The sequence below is a fragment of the Natator depressus genome, chromosome 5 (genome assembly GCF_965152275.1).
Source record: "Natator depressus isolate rNatDep1 chromosome 5, rNatDep2.hap1, whole genome shotgun sequence".
Classification (NCBI taxonomy): Eukaryota; Metazoa; Chordata; order Testudines; family Cheloniidae; genus Natator; species Natator depressus.
The window spans coordinates 37,012,630-37,033,237 of record NC_134238.1 but is presented as its reverse complement, the minus strand read 5'-3'; the positions used below and the strand labels follow the sequence as shown (position 1 = coordinate 37,033,237).

Here is a 20,608-nt window from a genome sequence, read left to right as displayed (position 1 = left end):
AAAGTTACATTTGCTGTTCAGGCGTTTGAAAGTTAAGTGTTACTTAAAATTTTTGAACAAGGCATTTAAAGTTGTTAGTTCTCCTTTATTGGGGTAGGTGGCAGAGCAGTACCATGAGAGGAGTAGAACAGGAAGAACACAGAATTGAGATCTTTCAAAGTTTTCGCCCAAGTGAGTGGACATGGGGGCATCATTTGAGCTCCCCGTCTCAGGTGCCAAAATGTTGTGGGCCAGCCCTGCAAGTTACCCCTCTGATATTTTTTATCATCTTGCTTTTCACAGATCCCCAGAGTGAAAGGGCTGAGAAGCAGGGCCATCCCTAGCTGTGCTGGGGCCCTATGCAGCCCCCCTGCGGGGTGGGCGCGGGGGGCAGGGCTGGCTTGGAGGGTGCGGCGGTGCAGCTGGGGCCGGGTTGCTGCAGTTCCCACTGCCAGTGAGGGCAGGCCCGAACCTGCTGCAGAGCTATGGGGAGTGGGGGCGGGGCTGGAGTGGAGCAGGGGTGGGAAGAGGCCGGTCTGGGGCGGGGGCCTGGGGAAGAGCCGGAGCAGGGGCTGGAGCAGTACACAGCTGCTCAGGGCACCAGGAAGTTTGGTGCCCCAAATTTCCTGGTGCCCTACGCAGCTGCGTACTTTGCATATGGGTAAGGATGGCCCTGCTGAGACGTTCCAAATACAGCTAGGCCTATTGTATTAATATGGTTGTGAAACAGGATGGCTGATGCCCAGAGAGTCAATCCCAGAGTAGCTGAACTGCATGGTTCCACTCAGAATGAGATGTAGGAAACCAGGCATATCACTTGAAGGGTGCGCTCAAGAAGGATCAAAGAAGCCAGAGTAAAATCATTTCATGCATAACACATTGAGATGTAAGCCAGACAGCTATCTATCCTTTAGTCCCTCCTTATCTAATATAAAACAAACCTTTTTGTAGTTCTGATATGAGGGAGATTTGTCAAGTTCTTCTCTTTTGTATTTCTATTAAATTTCTGAAGCCAGTGTTGTGCATAATTCGGGGGGAGCACAAGTAACTTTTATAACCATTTTTGGGAAAGAAAGTTGGATGCATAATACAAAATATATATAAAAATACTGTTGTGACACCACATGCAAAATAACACTAGCTCTTCTGAAGTTATAGTGATACCATTGCAAATATCTTATTATATTTAGATGACAAGACACTAGTATTCATTAATAGAGCTATGATTTTTCAGTTTGCTGGCCAAATCAAAAAAGTTTCAGGTCAACCCAAAAGGAAAATTTGTTGAATTTTTCAGTGAACTGAAAATGTTAAAAAACAAAATGTTTGGGGAGCAAACAAAACATTTTATTCAATTTAAAACAAAATATTTCATTTCATTTTTGATGTTTTAAACTTTAAAAAAATAAAATTGAAGTAAGTCATTTTAAATTAAAAATTGAAACATTTCATTTAGAAAATGGAAAAATATTATTTTTCAATATTTTTGAATTCTTGGTTTTTACTGAAACAATTCAGCAAATTCAAAACAAATTCATAAAATGTTTGTTAACCCAAATTTGCATTTTTGGCAAAAAAAATCCTCTAAAAAGTTTTATCCAGCTCTACTCATGAATAATATCTTTTGAAGTTAATCAGTATTTTTAATAGAATATTTTTTTAAAAAATAAAAAAGTAATACATCTGGATCCCACCCAATAACAATTTTCTGACTTGTAAGTACCACAAATAGTTGTGACTAGGTTTAAGGCTTTTTACTTTTGTAAGTCAAAGAGAAAAAAATAAGCAATAATATAACAATAATCTGACTAAGTTAAAGTCACTGGTTTGTAGAAAATATCCCAATACAACTCTAAAGCATCTATTTTTACATAAACTGAACAAATCTTTATCATGTGGTTGACAAGGCTGTGTTGTTGTAGCCGTGTTGGTCCCAGAATATTGGAGAGACAAGGTGGGTGAGGTAATATCTTTTATTGGACCAACGTCTGTTGGTGAGAGAGACCTGAAGAAGAGCTCCTCAATCAGTACTTCCCTTTTGGGAGCACCACTGACCAGCCTCAAGCTGGAGGAGTTGGGATACTTTGTAGACCTTCTGCAGGAAGACTTTCCATCCACAACAATCCTGTGCCAGGGGAATCGACTCTGTTGTTAGTAGGCTTACTAGCATCATGCTAACATAAGAACGGCCCTAATGGGTCAGACCAAAGGTCCATCTAGCCCAGTATCCTGTCTTCCAACAGTGGCCAATGCCAGATGCTTCAGAGGGAATGAATAGAAGAGGTAATCATCAAGTGATCCATCCCCTGTCACCCATTCCCACCTTCTGGCAAACTGAGGCTAGGGACACCATCGCTCCCCATCCTGGCTAATAGCCATTGATGGGCCTATCCTCCATCAACTTATCAAGTTCTTTTTTGAACCCTGTTATAGTCTTGGCCTTCACAACATCCTCTGGTAGAGTTCCACAAGTTGATTGTGCATTGTATAAAGAAATACTTCCTTTTGTTTGTTTTTTTACCTTCATTTGGTGACCTGTAGTTCTTGTGTTATGAAAATAACACAATCAAATAAAATAAAAGCCCTAGAATCTAAGGTTCCCCAATCCCACAGTCCTCACAAAGTTCTACTGATAGTGTTTAGAGAAACTAGGTATTTGCATGTTAGAGAGAAATGGGGTTTTTATTTAACTAAGTTATCTTTGAAAAATCACATACTGAACATATGCAGTATAGTTTTTATTATTTTTTTAAGTATGTGGCTGGGAAAAACTATACTGTAATGTGTAGTATTTGAGAAATAGTGTGTGATCAGGTAATTAAATTGTATTATAATTACAGCTGGTCAAGGACATTTTGGCAAAACCATATTCTGTCAGAATATATGTTTCCATAGTCAACCAAAATTGGGTTGACTTCACTGGAATTTTGTTTGAGAAAATTGGGGGGAAAGTTCCAACAATTTTCAGAAAGAAAACTTCTGATTTTTCATTTTGAAACAACTTTTTGTTCATTTTCTTTATAATAAATATGTCAAAAATCTAAACAAAATGTTTACATTTTATTGAATTGGAACATTTCAATTGGCCCTAAACATTTTTTTTTCATAATTTTCCTTTGTGGAGAACTTCAGAATTTTCAGTTTTCATTCTGATTTGGAACAAAGCCCAATTTTGAAATTTCAAAATCCTTTGTGAAATGGAACGTCTATCCTCCACATGGCTCTGATTGTAATACATGTGCAGCAGAGCAGTTAGTCTCAGTGCAGCTTTGACATTTTCTGACTTGACTGCGATCTTAACATTCCCTGAGGGTAGCTTTTAGTATGGAATTTTACATACGGTAAATATGCCTCACCTATCCAAAACATTCTGTTATCTGAAACAGGATCATGCCAATGGTGTTTTCATTTTCAGATAAGTTCAAATCAGGTGAAGTTTGAGCTCCCATTTTACCCTTCTAGACTGAGAAGAAAAGGCTTCCTTTTAAGTACCATTTTAGTTCCCTGCAAGAATTAGATGACTGTCTCTGCATGCTTAAGAATTGCCTGCTCAGTCAGACTATAGCACATACGTTTTTCTTTGGGTTTGCTTAGACAAGCCCTACTAGAGTTGTTGGGTGTTAAACTTTCTGTGCTCCAGTTTGTCCATCAGTAAAATATGGATACTTTCCTCAAAGCATTTTGTGAGGCGTAGTTAACTTCTTTGAGATCCTTAGATAGAAGTTTTATAGAAGTTTCAATTATTTACACTCACAGCCTATCACACTTTTTTCTGTAGATCCAGCAGCAGTAGATCACAACTATATTTTTCCAGGAATGAGCTAAATTGTGACACATTCTATGTACGTGTAAGCAATGCTGTATATTGCATTTTGTCAATGTCTGCCAGAATGTTCTTTATTGGCTCGTAATTAATTATTTAATGTGTGTTTGTCAACAGGAAAGAACCAGATCCTAAGATACGGTACTAAAAATCACTTCTTTCCGTATGCGGTGTTGTATAAGGGAATAACAATAGTTGTAGTTAGTTGTTTGCATTGCAGTCTTGACGAAAAGGCTCCAATCAGGGTATGGGGCCCTGTTCTGCAAGGCCGTGTATATACATATAAAAAAAAAGACTGCCCCTGTCCCTACCCCAAAAAGCTTACATTCTAAGTACATGAGGAGGTGGTTCTTAATCTACATACCACCAGTTCAGCTCCTGAGAAGACTCTTTTCTATTGGCAGAAATTAATGTACTGGCAGCAGTTTTCTCAACTAGAATGTCAGGAAGCACCAGGAACATTAATCAACTTTGGACGAGATTATTTGTGGAACATATTCTGTGCATTATTAAACTGAACCCGTTAAAACTATTTCCCTATTTTATATTCAGTGATTGACAAAAGTATTTTCTGGCTCTCTGCAACTTTTCTAAACTGCTTTAACTGATTTTACTAACTCCTGCTCTTGAGCACTCCCCAACTGCTGAATATTGGCAAGAATTTACCTCTTGGCAGCTGTTCTTGGGGTTTTTTGGACTCTCGGAGCTGTTTGGATTTCTTGTTCTCGATTTCTGAGTACACTGTAGTAACCTTATTTGGTAGCCCTTCATTCAAGTGTTTTTTGGTATCCTGTGCATCTTTTCTAAAATAAAAGTATGTCTTTTAAAGTTCCAGTACTTTTTGCTTATAAAGTGCTATTATTAAAGTGCTTCAGAAATAATCCTGAGATTTGGTTATCTATGTTTATAATTGGATGCTGGGTCCGGTTTTTAATTACTCCATGGTGAAATCTGTATGAGAGCTATGCAGAACTGTGTGCATGTGTTTGTCATAGCCAAAAACAAAAAAAGTTTAAAGACATGATCATATATTAAACTGGTGAATATGAACATGGCCTCATTTATTCATTTATGTTATCTGTATCATTTACATGGAAATACCATGCTACAGCCTGCCCCTGTTACATATGTATATTGCCTGGAATCAATATTTCTTAACCTGGTTTACCTGGCACGTAACAGGGGAACATGTTCAGTGTTCTGCTGGAGAGGGTTCATGTTTAAAACGGGGGAGGGGCAAGGAAAAGTGTCAGTAGTCACACACAACTGATTCATTTACAAGACTCTCTACACCCCCTCCCCTACACACACACACACAATCCCTCCCTCCCTCCCTCCCTCACTTAACTAGTTCAAATCAAATTCTACCTGACCGCCAACTGCTCATGGATGTTTCTAAGCTTATCTGTCAGAACTGCAACCTCTGTGTACGGACTTTAGGATTTGTCTTATTTTACTTTTAATTATGCCTTGCATGCCATTTAGATTTCGTTTTTAATTTAGAACTAAATTGCTACCTTGTAGCCCTGTGTAAAAGGACTATTTGCGTTGACACATGGAGTTTGTGTCCCATTGGTGGGCAGTTCTCCTTTAAGCTTTATAGACCACTATTTGGAACAAAGAGACTTGCCCCACCCAGGTTTTGTACCTTTATGCACATTCCTGGAGGCGGGGGTGAGTCATTGCTGCAAAGCTGACCACCGAGCACCGTTTTTTACAACAGTTTCTGACCCCCTTCCACCACCATCCCCACACACAAAGCAGAGCTGCCCTTCCTGGGTAAGCCCAGACAAACTCTGCACCACCTTAGTTGTGGTGCAGTCATTGTATTCTTCAGTTTTTGCCCTTGTAATGTTATTGACCATGAAATTAGCAGCTTCTGCTGTGGCCAGTACTTAACTGTTACATACTGTTTGACTCACAAATAGTTTTCATGGATTTTCTAGAAGCCTGGTACAGTGCAACTTAAAAGTTGGTGGCCATAACTGCTTCTGAACTCCATCTCTTGCTTTTCTCCATTGTTCAAATACTTATAGTTGTACATTAGTTTCTGTCATAAAAATAAAGGGAAGGGTAATCACCTGTCTGTATACAGTGCTATAAAATCCCTCCTGGCCAGAGGCAAAACCCTTTCACCTGTAAAGGGTTAAGAAGCTAAGATAACCTCGCTGGCACCTGACCAAAATGACCAATCAGGAGACAAGATACTTTCAAAGCTGGAGTGGGGGGGGACGGGACAAAGGGTCTGTCTGTCTGTGTAATGCTTTTGCTGGGAACAGATCAGGAATGCAGTCTCAGAACTTCTGTTAGTTAGTAAGTAATCTGGCTAGAAATGTGTTAGATTTCCTTTTGGTTAATGGCTGGTAAAATAAACTGTGCTGGAGGGAATGTATATTCCTGTTTTTGTGTCTTTTTGTAATTTAAGGTTTTGCCTAGAGGGATTCTCTATGTTTTGAATCTGATTACCCTGTAAGGTATTTACCATCCTGATTTTACAGAGGTGATTCTTTTACCTTTTCTTTAATTAAAATTCTTCTTTAAAGAACCTGATTGCTTTTTCATTGTTCTTAAGATCCAAGGGTTTGAGTCTGTGTTCACCTGTACAAATTGGTGAGGATTTTTATCAAGTCTTCCCCAGGAAAGGGGGTGTAGGGCTTGGGGGGATATTTTGGGGGAAGACGCCTCCAAGTGGGCTCTTTCCCTGTTCTTTGTTTAACACGCTTGGCAGCATAGGGTTCAAGGACAAGGCAAAGTTTGTACCTTGGGGAAGTTTTTAACCTAAGCTGGTAAGAATAAACTTAGGGGGTCTTTCATGCAGGTCCCCACATCTGTACCCTAGAGTGCAGAGTGGGGAAGGAACCTTGTCAGCTTCTAAAAGTGAGGAAATCTAAGTTGGCACATGGTGCCAATGTCAGCACAGAGAATATGTTCACCACAACTGAATGCAGTGGGACTTTGGCTGGCCTGCAGGAAGAAAAGGGGCCATAGCTCCTTTAAGTATCCCTCTTGGCCTTGGGTTATAGGGCAAAGGGGAAAATGCCTGGCTGAACCAAGGGGGAACCAGAAGTGACCAGCTCAGGTGGGGACACTGAACCACCAGGAACACTGGGAGGGAGGTTGTGGAGCTAGGAAAGGGAAGGGATTTATACCCTGTGAACTTCCAGACAGAACTCTCTCTCATCGCAGACCAGACCAGCAGCAGCTGCCAATGTCAGCATAGAGAAGAGACATTCTGGAGATGATGCTTTCAGATGACCCATCTATATCCTTCAGTGCTTGTTCTGTGCCTTAACAAAATGGTCTGGCCACCTTGTGCATGTGCAAAGTCACATCCTAACAGCTTGGGTATTATCTAGTGCTGCCAGCACAATACACTATATATGTAGATGATAAAGGTGGGATTCTCAGCAAAGGACTCTTTATAGTGGTCTCGCCTGCTCTGATATTACATACCATCTCTAATCCATTTTATGGCTCAATTAATTTTTAACCAGCAACAAATATTTTGAGGGGTTTTTTCAACTATCTAATATGGAGAAAATTAGTTTATATGCTGTATTAAGGATAAACATTATTAATATACAGGTGCAGGACAACTATCAGACTTTCTTGGTTTACATACTTATACTGCTCCTGGAGCTGCTGAGTTTGGAGGTTTAGTACATTCTGCCCTCTTTCCTGGGCCTGGGAACCTTCTGTCTCCTTCTTAACTGACTGTTGCCACTTCTGACACCTACAGCTCTGGGACTATCGTTCTGTTACGGAAGTGTATGAAGAAAATTGATTAGCTGATGTCACACACTATTCTTCTGAGACCTCTGCCTCAGATGAGACATTAGCCACAGAGTAGTGTGCTTTCTGTGCTTTTCACAGGCTGTTGCTTGTTTGCACAGTGAAGTGGTCAATTGTAACCCCTCCAAGACTATTCCACTGGTATTTTAGCAGCAGGATGCTTCTTTTACCTATAATTAATCTCATTTTTGTGTAGCTCTAGACAGTGGCAAGAGAACCTTGCCACTGCACAGTTCTGTGCCAACTCTGGTGAAAGCAAAAGAGAAAGTATGTGGAGAGGCTGGTATATTGGGACAAGGGGGCAGCTTATTAGGTCTAAGTCATCTGAGGGAAGGACTTGTGTGGGCTGAGAGGCTGGCCGGCTTCTGTATCTTATAGCCTCTTGGAGTGGATGTGTTAGTGTTATACTACAATATAAACATTCCTTTAGCTTCCAAGGGATAACATTTTAAAGCCTGGACGCTCTTATTTTACATCCATAACTTGCAGAAGCATATAGCAGTGTATGAAATTAATGTAATGTAAAGGTTTAACTTCTTAATGAGCAGATGCAGTCAGGGAGTCAGACATCAAAATACACCGATTACACGCACACTATCATCTGCAGGCACAAAAAGGAAGATCAAATGGAAACCGAAATAAAAAAGCTTTTTGTTTTTTAATCTATTATTTTCTTTCCACACTTTAATCAGATTTATAACCAACTACAGCTGGTCAAAGTTTTTTGAAGAAACTGTTTTCAATAGGAAAATGCAGTTTTGTCAAAATCAACATGTTTCACAGAAAAGTGTTGATTTTGAATAATTTTTCATCAGGATGGTGTTTAAACTGTTGACTTTCTCATTTCATTTTTGAGGTTGAAATGTTTCATTTTGACTATCATTTTGTTTTGACTTTATATTATAATTTAATATTATAATATGTACATATACCATATTTAATACTTATATTTAAATATATATTGTAATATTTTGTCATCCAAACAAAATGTTTCAGTTTTCCAAATCAATATTTTAAAAATTCCCATTCCAAGAAAAATTTCAAAATTTCAGCTTTTTGTTCTGGCTCAGAAGGTAAACAAATTTAGAAATGTCAGATCTCCTAGGGGATGAAAATTTCATTTTCTGACCAGTTCAGTAAGCAACAAAGTCCAAGGTAATACTAATGCTCATTTAAAGCATGCAAAATAATGTCTGTGGTCTTGAGCTTCCTTTGGACTTAACTAATGTATACTTCTGTATTTTCAGAGAGGTTTGGGCATTTTGGATGTTGGTGTGTAAATGAACAAGTTAACAAAAAAGCAGTATTTATTTTAAGTATAATTGGAAATACAGGAAAATAGAAGCAATATTGACTAATGGAAAGAGAATCTAAATGACTGAGGGAATGAAAATTTCTTCAAGCTTCTGTGGGATTAATGTAAACAATAGAAAGTATAAAACAAAATGGAAACCTGTTTAAAAAAGAGACTCTGAACAATAAACAATATTGATGATCAGACTAAACTAAAACTGTTTAGTCTTGTTTCTTTATTTTACCCTTCGGTTGGTCAGTATTCTGGTCATAATAAGTTAATCATGTTAATTGTTGCATTAGATGTTGGCCCAGATTCTCTGGTCCATCTGTGCTGCACTTTGGTACAGACCTAGAGATGAAGATAAAACGTGGCCTACAGCCATCCTCAGTCTTGGGGTTAAGCCAGCCATAGACATAAATGAGAACTGCCTTATGTCTTATGCTGGAACTTAGACCTGGCTGCTAGTGACTCCAAGGCACAGGAAGTAAGTTGGGAATTGTTGGCGTGCCCCAGCTATGCCCCTCTTTCTCCAGATATACCTTCCAAACTAAAAAATGAGAAAGGGAATGGTGTAGGCCTGTGATACCAGCTCTATACCATCCAGAAACTCCTCTTCCTCAAGGGGAATCCTGAGTAAACAGGTTTGCTGGATGTCTGGCAGTTTTGTAAAACTAGCGTGGCTCAGAACACCCACAGTGGACGTGAGAATCAGGCCTGTAATCTGTGTAGCACCTGCACACATTAAGAGAATAGACCTCTGATATATCTGTTGCATAATGAGATTCTATACTAAGGCTACTGCCCCAAAAGATGCTCTTACATTAGGAGTTCCTAATTAAGCTCTAGACCCAGGTGATCCTTCCTTCCAGACAGTTTCAAGGCAGTCTCTAATTAGACTCTAGCCCCAGCTGATCCAGTATATGCACTTGTTCTGAGATCCAGAAGGAGGGTGAGAAGCAGACCAGCTGAAAGTCTCTGAAAAAGATAAAAGGGGAGAATATAGGGGTGATGTCATGGTAGGGGTTTACTATAAACCACGAAATCAGGAAGAGGAGGTAGATGAGGCATTTATATCCAAAACATAAGACCTGGTAGTAATGCGGGACTTTAACTACCCCCACAAATGTTGGAAAAGTAATATGGCAAAACACAAAATGTCCAATATATTCTTGGAATGTATTAGGGACAAGTTTTGTTTCAGAAAGTGAAGGAAGTAACTGGGGAGGACAACTATTTTAGACTTGATTCTGACCAACAGGGAGGAATTGGGTGTGAATCTGAGGGTGGAAGGGGTGACATGATAGATTTCATGATTCTAAGGAAAGGAAGGAGCAAGAGCTGCAGAATAAGGACAATGACCTTCAAGAAACAAACAAAAAAAAACAGCCTCTAACAAACTCAAAGAACTCATAATTAAGGTCCCATGGGAGAAAATTTGAGGGTTAAAGGAGTTCAGTAGAGCTAGCAGTTTCTCAAGGAGACAGTATTAAAGGCACAATTGCAAACTATCCAGCTGTGAAACATAGGAAAACTAATAAGAGGCCAATGTGGGTCCATCAGGAGCTCTTTAATGACCTGAATGTGCAGGTCATCTACATAGTGGGGAAGAACAGCTAGGACATAGGAAGGCTAAGGTATTCAGTGCCTATTTTACTTCAGTCTTCACTAAAATGGTTAATGATAGGCAGATATTCAACACAATTAATGTTAAGAATGAGGATGCAGGAGCACAAGCCAAAATAGGGAAAGAACAGGATAAAGAATATTCATATAAGTTAGCTCTATTCAAGTCATGAAGGCCTGATGACATTCATCCTTGGGTACTTAAGGAATTAGCTGAAGCAATCTCAGAACCTGTATCCTTGAGAACTCTTGGAGAATGAGTGATGTCTTAGGAGACTGGAGAAGAGTAAACATAATACCTATCTTTGAAAAGGGAAAGAAAGAGGATCAGGGAATTATAGACCAGACATCTTAACTTCAATACCTAGAAAGATACTGGAACAAATTATTAAACAATCAATGTGTAAGCTCTTAGGGGATCATAAAGTTATAAGGAATGGTCAGCAAGCCATGGATTCGCTAAGAGACAGTATCACCACATTCTCATAACCAAATTAGGAAATTGGGGTCTAGATGAAATTACTGTAAAGTGGGTGCACACCTGATTGAAAGAATGTACTCAAAGAGTAGTTGTGGTTCCCTGTCCAACTGGAAGGGCAATCTACCGGGATCCCACAGGGGTCAGACCAGGTTCCAGTACTACTCAGTATTTTAATTAATGAGTTGGATAATGGCATTTAGCATGTGCTTATAAAATTTGCGGACGACAGTAGGCTGGAAGATGTTGCAAACACTTCTTGAAGGACAGGATTAGAATTCAAAATGAGCTTGACAAATTGGAGAATTGGTCTGGTATATTAACAGGAATGTCATATGTAGGACACAGGAGTCAATTGTCCCATTCTACTCTGCAATGGTGAGGTCTCAGCTGGAGTACTGTGTCCACTTCTGGGCGCCACACTTTACGAAAGATATGGACAAATTGGAGAGAGTTCAGAGGAGAGCAACAAAAACGATAAAGGGTTTCGCAAAAAGAAAAGGAGTACTTGTGGCACCTTAGAGACTAACCAATTTATTTGAGCATGAGCTTTCGTGAGCTACAGCTCACTTCATCGGATGCATCCGATGAAGTGAGCTGTAGCTCACGAAAGCTCATGCTCAAATAAATTGGTTAGTCTCTAAGGTGCCACAAGTACTCCTTTTCTTTTTGCGAATACAGACTAACACGGCTGTTACTCTGAAACCTGATAAAGGGTTTAGAAATCCTGACTTATATGGAAAAGGTAAAAAAAAATGGGCATGTTTAGTCTTGAGAAGAAGACAGAACTGGGACCTTACAACAGTCTTCAAATATGTAAAGGTTTCTTATTAAAAGGATGGTGATCAATTATTCTACATATCCTGTGGAGGTAGGACAAGAAGTAATGGGCATAATCTGCAGCAAGGGAAATTTAGGTTTGATATTAGGAAAACTTTTAGTTATAAGAGTAGTTAAGTTCTGGAATAGGCTTCCAAGGAAGGTTGTAAAATTGGATAAACACGTGTCAGGGATGGACTAGGTTTATTTGGTTGTGCCTCTGCACAGTGGGCTGGATTTGATGACCTTTCAAGATGCCTTCCAGCCCTACATTTCTATGACTCTGTGATTCCCCACAGGCAGCTACAAGGCAGTCTCTAGCCCCAGCCAGGCTTTCGTTCACAGGGCTAGCCCAAGAGATCTTCTCCCTCTACCAGCCAGCCCCCACTAATCTGAGCTTTTCCTTATTTAACTCCTTGCTCCAGGATTGACTCCTGCTGCTGGTGTAATGAGGCAAGGGTGATTCTACCCATAGGCCCTCATTAACCCCTTCAAGACCAGTGTTCTTGATAGAACCGGGCAAAAAACTGTGGCTGAATTTTTATTTTTTTTTAGGTGAGAAATGCAGATTCAGTGACACCAAAACATATCAGCTTTCCTGAATTGTTAGTTTTGTGGGGGGAAACCCAAACCCCTCCAGAAACAAAACGTATGAAAAAAACTCAATTAAACATTTTGATTTTTTGTTTTGAAATAGCTTTTCCTTTCAATTTATTTTAAAAAAATCAAAACCTGTTGATATTAAAATGAAACGTTTTAATTTTGTTGAGACAAAATATTTCATTAGACCCGGAACAGTTGTTTTTTACTTTTCAATTTGCCAAATAAAATTGTCTTCAGTCTGACCCCAAAAGATTTTTTCTACTTTTCCAAATTTGCCAACAAACCAAATAATCAATTTATTCTGCCAGCTTTTGTGAACCCATAAATATGTGCGACGGGCTGCTTTGCAGTGGTTGGGAAATATAATGCAGTGTAATGATAAATCATTTTATAGCAATGAAGCTTCCCTTTTAAAAGTTTGTAAATCAGACATGACCATCATTATGTTCAACTTCTAATGTTTGATTTAAATAGGGTACTGCTTGAAATCATTTTCATATACAAATATAATTATTTTGAGTTTATATTGTGTGCTTGAAAAATAATTTGACCATTTGAAATGTACCACTGGACTGAGCATTTCTCATCCAGCAAAGGAGTGTTTGTTATCTGCATAAATAACCCTAATTACTGAACTGGATACTGAACTAGTGCTACTCAGTAAGATCAGTCAGTGGGTCTTTAGAGATTGGACTTAAAATCGATCAAGCTGTGTTCCCTCTCTCTCTCTACCAGAAGAAGATAGGTGGTTGGGGGAAAACAGCTTCTGTGAAGCTAGAGCCTTTCCACTTCATCTGCTGAACCAGTAATTGGTTGGAGTTTGACTCTGCATGGAAATAAGCAGCCAGCTTCCTGTATCCAAGAGGGTGAATGCAGCAGCTGAAGAAAGAGGGGCATTTCCTTTCCAAGCAAAGGAGTGTTAAGCTATATTTGAACTGCACACTCGTGTAAAATTTATTACGTAGTGCTTTGTTTCCAGCTTTCCCAGGAATGTGTCTTTTTGGCTATTAGCTTTGCAGCGCTTGCAATTGGATAAAATGAGTTTACCCTCCAGCTGTGAGCACCTGACTTTGGAGAAGGTGGCTAGATTCCGAAGTGCTTACATTCATGGATCGCCTTATGCTATTAACAAGCCAATTGATATTAAACAGCAGAAGAGACGGTATGAGGTTTTTTATTATTCTTCAACAAAATATTTCTATTCTGTTGCCTGTAGTTTGCCACTTTAAAGCGTAAAGAGGTGAGGGAGAAGGTACGTTGTCAATAGATACTTGTTTTGTATTCAAAACTGAACCATAAAGAGAGCTGTAAAAAAAAAAAAAAAACCTATACAAGAGACCTGCTAGAAACTTCTAACTTCAAATTAATAAAAATGTATATCTGTTCTAGACAGACACAATACTTTTTAATTAGTTATTCAGCGTGTTTACCTGTTATACAATACTCTATTTGCGGTGCTATATAAATACACTAAGTAGATTTCTCAGAGGAAACAGTAAAGCTTTAGAATTCAAGAAAACTACTGTTACTAGTGTTTCTTAACCTCAGGCAAATGAGACTGAAAGTTTAAAAAGATTTTACACTAAGAATTTAATTACTTGTAAATTGCTTTTTAATTCTAGCTCTCAAATTTTCTATTGTGTGGAGTGTTTGGTCTAAAATGTTTGTTCCACATTTTGTCAGAAGATGGAAGAACTCAAAGTAATCTTCACTAATCTGTTTGTTAAATGTTGTTGACCACCGTATTAGAAATTGCATTAACATCCTGTTAGATGCTTTCTTTATAAAGTAAGCAGTTCTATGGCAAAGCTCCACATTGCTGTCATTTTCCTTCCCCCAATATGCACACATACATTCTCTCTTAATAGCCTGTGTTGTGTGTTTGAGATTCAAAAGGCAGGGAGGTATGTCTATACTAAAGGAAGAGTTCTTCTTTGTGTAGCAAATTTAACATTCGCTTTCCAGTCCATATTTTTCAAACTGTGCCTGACCTTGGGAGGAGAAGGGGAGGCTTCCTTTTGGACAGGAGTGAAGTTGTTTTTGAAGCAACATGTCCAGAAATATCAATTTCCCACCTGCATAATTGTATGGTTCGAAATCAAAAGTTGTCATTTCAGTTTGGACAAGAGCTCTGATTTGCTTCGGAAAAATCAGGCTCTTCTAACACTCTGCCTCATTTGGGTAAGGGGAGACGAGTGGATTCTTGACAGAAATGCTCCCTTCCTCCAGCCCTTTCCTCCAAAGTATTCACCCTTGAAATCTAAAACCATCATCACAAGCCCCATAATATATCACATAAACTTAGACAGTTTGGTTAATAGATGAAAATGTCATAGGTAGGATTTCTATGGAATTAGCTGATTAATGTGGAGATTTAAAAATATGATGTGATAACTGCTTAAAACTTACTTTGCTTTTGTGAAACTTTGATCCAGTTTTAGCAGCAGTACACCTTTTTGAGCACATACCTAATAATGAGATTAATGCTTTTAAAATATTAATTCAACTTTTTATTTTCATATTCAACTAACTCAGCACACATCGGTGTGACTTCAGAGTAATATTTCAAGTAATTTTTCTATTTGTTAAAATATTGAGGCATTGCTTTAGCCTTAGATTTGGATTATTATTTCTATGCAAAATCACTCAGCTATTGGTTTGGTATATTTCCTTTAAAACTGTTGAGAGTGAGAGCTGAACATTTATTTCTTAGATGCATTGAGGAGAAAGCTCTATTCGTGAATGCATTTTCCAGTAACAAATGACAGTCTGTAATCTGCAGTTCTGTGTACTTTTAAAATTGTTAGTTTTGAATGGTGACTTGAAATAACACAGTATGGGAATTCAGAGTCTGGTATGGAAACAAAGTCCTCCCTTAAAGATGCCATTGAAAAATCCTAAGGGTACGGAGTTTGGAAGTTCATGGAACGCACTGTAACCTTCCCAAAAGTAAACAGTTTTCCACTCTCTTTAATCAATGTGCTGGCTAAGGCTCATTTTAATCCGTGTTTAGTACAGCATGTAGAAGATTTAGGGTTTGGTATCATTTGTACAGAGCATAGAAATGCACATCAGCAAACAGTAAATGGACTTTTTTAATTACAAAGCAAACTGAGAAAAAGTCCTCAGGAAGAAGCTACATCTCATACTTTTTGCAGCTTCCTTTGTGAAACATGAGGATGAGAGGATATAAAGTTCTATGCTAGAATTTTGTTTATTTTTGTTGAAGCTTGGAGCCCTGTCTTCAGTGCTAGACAAGAACAAATTACTCTGTCCTCTAAACCAGCTACTAAACATTCAGGGTCAGATCCTCAGCTGGTGAATGTTGACATAACTCCATTGAAGTCAGCGGAGCTACACCAATATGCACTGAGGGTCAGATCCACAGCTGGAGTAAAATTCATAACTGAATTTTACAAGATATGCAGCATAACACACATGAGATTGACCTTCTTTGTAAAGCGCTTTGAGATCTACTGATGAAAAATCCTATATAAGAGCTAGGTATTATTATTCCTGATGTTTAGGAGCCGTGTTTTATTTGTAGGAGTGAGCCAGGGATATTTTCCTCCATTAAACCATCTCTTCTTGGTGGGGGGATGTATTTCTGTTTCTTCTACTCTTTACAACTTTTGTGATTATCATCATCATCATTATTTATTATTTATATTATTGTAGCATCTAGGAGTCCAAGTTTTAGACCAGGACCCATTGTGCTTCATCTATAAGAACTTCTTGTGGCTTTCCACTATTTAGGAATTAATAAAGCACTGTATATTAGAAGGAAGAATTGATCCTTAGTCTACATCTATCCTATTTGAGATGCTCATGTTAATAGCTAATGTGTCACTTCAATAACTGGGGAGTCAAATAAAGCACTTGGCACAATTTAGTAGTATATACTACTCCTACTAACTTTCTTTTAAGTATGAAGGGACAACTCAAAGAAGAGTTCTATGGTGCTCCAAAAACTTGTTTCATTTACCCACAGAAGTTGATCCAATTAAAGATATTACCTCACCCACCTTGTCTTAATTCAAAATCAAGTCAGTATAAAAAATGAATTTAAACTAGTTTCAGGTGCTGCAGCTACCCTGAGTCTCCTAGCCAGTTTTTGTGGTTTTACATTATTCTATTTTTAAATGTAATTTTTCTTTCATCTGATGGTGTCTGGAAAAACTCATGCAAATAATGGGGTAAAATGGCTGAGACCCTGACCCTCCAAGTTCCACACAGTGGGAAGCTGATCATCTTTAGTGGGGTTCTGTGTGAAATATGCAGGATCACAGCCGGACTGACTGAAACAGTGGAGGGGGAAACTCACTATTCACACAGTACTGTCAAATACACAACATTAAATATATATTTTCCTCATTTCCCAGTCATTTCAATTACAATATTCATATGTGTTACTTGTAAATATAATGGGTAAAGAATTTCTAGACATAATGTAATTTCTCGATTGAGAGTGTCCTGTATAATTTAGGAGCTTCTATGCCAAAAATTTGATTGTTAGAAACTTTTTGTTTAACTGAAGAAGATAAAAGAGTGTAGAGTCAGCAGGAGAACTCACATGATCGAAGTCATGCACATGCTTAAGTATTTGTAGGATTGGGACCTTAGTGCTGATCTTGACTCAAGTGAAGCAGTCTTAAAGTGAATGAATAAGGAAATTGCACTCCACAACAGATGCTCAAACTAAGTTTGCCCGAGACTGGATTTGTAAACCTTCCAGGCACACTGCAAGCCATCTCTTTTCTTGGGTGTTTGAGAGAGATTCTAGGTGTGGCTGAGTTGTAGGCTGAAGGAAGTTTTAGGTGCAGTCTTGCAAATGGATAGGGTGATTATTTTTCCCTCACTGGCAGAAGCTGTTAGTTGGTGTGTTGTGTAACTGGAGATCTGAATTAGTAGATTTTAAAATTTGTAGTTGCCTGTTTTATAATAAGAGGTGCCTAAAAGCTTGGATAAACCTAAATAAATAAATCAACTGAATTGGCTGATACAGAAAATAAACTCTGCAGTGTCCAAAGGCTCAATTACCAGGGTTGTATGTCACTTCTTGAATTACTACCATGAAATTGTGAAAAACGGCATGTTTGTGGAGATGAGTTCTGTTGAAATTGACATAACCAGATCTTGGTTATACAAACAGATGAGCTGCAGAATATCCATTTTTTATATAAACAAAATTCTGTTTTGAATTCTCAATAATGTGCCATATAAATGGAACACTCACCATAAATGTATTTTCCTGCCTTTCCACACCTCCTCTTCATTTCAGGAGGCTTTATGAATTCTGAGAAGTTTAAGCAATAAGGGCTTGAAATCCATGCGAATTGCATGGGATATGAGTGAGGCCAGCATTTGCCTCTCAAAGCTGTACTGAGCATGCTGTCCGGTATACAAGATGCTTCCCATCCAAGTCTTTCATGTGGTAATAAATTGAAAGCTAGCCCAGATATGGAGAAGGTAATTGATGCAAAATGTGCCAAGGTAGAGGGGGTAAGCATCTCCCCCTGGCTTAAATCCCTCCTCATACCTTTTCCAGAGCTAGATACTGTCATGACTACCTGATTGAGGGATAGTTACATCCATGCTATGGAGTTATGGTTAAGAATACCTACTTTGACTGCAGGTTCCCTTGTATGCAGTGGTAAATTCTGATTATTTTACAAAATGTAGGATGTTAAGCATGTAGATTTCTGATTATGAAATTCTGTGTATTATGCATTGTCTAGTAACATCAGACAAATATTTCCCCATTTTCAGAGAAAAGGCTCTGAGTAGAGATGGTCTGAAATTTTCCAGAGGAACATTTTTATGTCAGAAAATGTTGATTCATTGAAATAGAAACCTTTTGCAGAACTGTGTCACCACTGACAAAAATTCATTAACAAAAACTGAAAAAAAAAGTGTTGATAAAGTTGAAATGATCTTTTGAATGGATTGTCATGATTTTCTTTTACAAAACATTTTTTATTTCAGTATTTATTGTGTATTATAAAATATAAAATGAAAAAGTAAAAAAATCGTAATGAAACATTTTAAGTTTGTTGACATGAAATGTATTGATTAACCTGAAATACAATTTTGGAGGATTTTGGTTCATGGGTAAATTTGTTCTCGAACAGAAGAAATTTCAAAATGACAAAACTCTTTGTGAAACACAAAATCCAGGTCCCCCACAGCTCTAATTCTGAGTATATTTCGATTTTTGTCAGATCATCAAGCATGTTGGTATCCATGGAAATGATTAGAATGGTATCCATGGAAATGATTCAATAGTAATAATACAGTGGTGGGAGCTGGGACCTGGACTATGGCTCATATATTAGTTGTGTCTTAGTGTCCATAAAAATAGAAAGAAACAATCAGTGAGCCACAGCATACTGCAAGCCATCATTGCAGTGAACCATGAAGAAAAGCACATCATGTTCTGAGAAAGAAATTAAGAATTAAATAAAAAGGAAACTAATTAAAATGTGGTTCTTAGTTAGATATATAAACAATCTCTGGTTTTCCTCTTTTTTTCATTTACTGGCTACAAAGGATGATTGACTTGTTTTTTAGTGAGGTGAAGAATGACCACACTGCACCTTTGGGTGCAGGGGGGAGAAGTGGGGGGAGGGCATGTCCGGCTTGCCTGGGGAGAAGGAATAGCACTTTATGGGCGCGGGAGGGAGAGAGAGGCTCAGAGGTTACTGCAAAAGGGGTGAATGGTAAATGTGGCAATGCTGACTCATCTCTAGGACCAGAAGGGCTGGGGAGTTGAAAAGGAGCAAGCCTGGCAGGAGGAGGAGCCCCTTTCCCCCAGACCAGACAGAGCAGTGCCCACCCTCCCTCCCCTCGGAGGTGGCAAAATACCTGCTCTGGGCATCATGCTAGTCACTCCTTTCTAAGGGGGGCTGGGAAGGAATTTTTCCCTCACCACCAGATTGGCCTAGGTGGAGTGTGTGTGTGTGTGTGGGGGGGGGTTTCACCTTTCCCACAGGGTACAGGGAGGGCTTCGTTATGGTGAGTACGGATGGGAGTTAGGCTATGATGTCACAACTCATTACGTAAGTGTGGGGCAGATGTCCAGTGCATGTACTCCATAGGGAAGGGATACAGTGAGCAGATAAATGGTTTAGTAAAGGACTTAAAAAGGAGGTGTTGATTAAAGGAGTGGAACAGGGTGTGTGGGGGGGAAGGGGCTGGGGCTCCTATGACTCATATGGCAGGGAGCAAACCCCCTTTTTTTATAGACCACCTTAATTCTTGTTCGAGGGGGGAATGGTAAGTTCCCAGGAGTGGTTGGCTGGGGGGCCAGAATGGAAAAAGAAGGGCTGAGGGAAACACCCCTCCGCCCCCCAGGTAGATATTGAGTGAACATGGGGTTACCTGCACTATACATTTTTATCTGCTGGATAGTCCCAGATGCCTATTAATAATAAAGTTGCAGCCTGATTAAAACCATATCAGGTGTCTTCTGTCCTTTTTTCGGTATAGTCGGACTGTGTGCAGTAGTTCCGTTGCAAAAGAACATACAATATTTAGTTAGTATGTCATTTGTTCCTGTGTTTTTCAGAGTGTTTTTTTTCAATATACCTATAGTACAAAATACACTCCTGAAGTTTTTGTTTTAGTAGTGTGCATGTAATGTGAAGTTTGTAATATCTGAACAATGAAATAGATAATCTTGACCAACCCCAACACCCATTTAACATATTGTTAAAACTAGTATAGGCCTCTGTTTTTTTCTGTTAGACTGGTTTTAGACCAGTATAAACTACACTGGCTTCAATTATGTCTCTCTTGATTTACTACAATGTAAGTGAATCAGTCCCTATAAATCTTCTTTAAACACTGATGACAGGATTCTGATCTCATGCTGGTTCTACACTTCTATAATTCCATTCAGTTCAGGTGAATTACTCCTGACTGCCCTGATTTGAGATCACTAGCAGTTCCTGATGCTCTAATTATTTTGAATCCCCTCTAAAAATCATTGGCTGATCCATTCTTAAACCTAAATTGTTTTATAACTTCAGCATTTTCATATTGGGGAAGGAGGTCAGTCTATTTCTACTGTCCGGTAATTCAACTTTGCATAGCTGTTTTTATTATGCCAGCAGTTTGCATTGCTATGGCTCTGAACTGGGCAACATAGCTTCTGAAGATAACAAGATATGAATCTGCCAATGCGCTTAAAATG

The 20,608-nt window shown here is 38.7% G+C and overlaps 1 protein-coding gene across 5 annotated transcripts in view; it reads left to right on the top strand.

The window, feature by feature from the left end:
- PDE4D (phosphodiesterase 4D) overlaps window positions 1–20,608 on the top strand; it is a 1,096,073-nt gene that overhangs the window by 750,323 nt on the left and 325,142 nt on the right. Inside the window, exon 1 of one of the 5 annotated variants that reach the window (XM_074952577.1) lies at window positions 13,452–13,576. The exons of the other annotated variants lie outside the window; for them this stretch is intronic. Within the exon in view, the coding sequence (XP_074808678.1) occupies window positions 13,452–13,576 (125 nt within the window). Of the gene's footprint in view, window positions 1–13,451; window positions 13,577–20,608 lie in introns of those variants that run through there. 5 annotated transcript variants of the gene reach the window in all.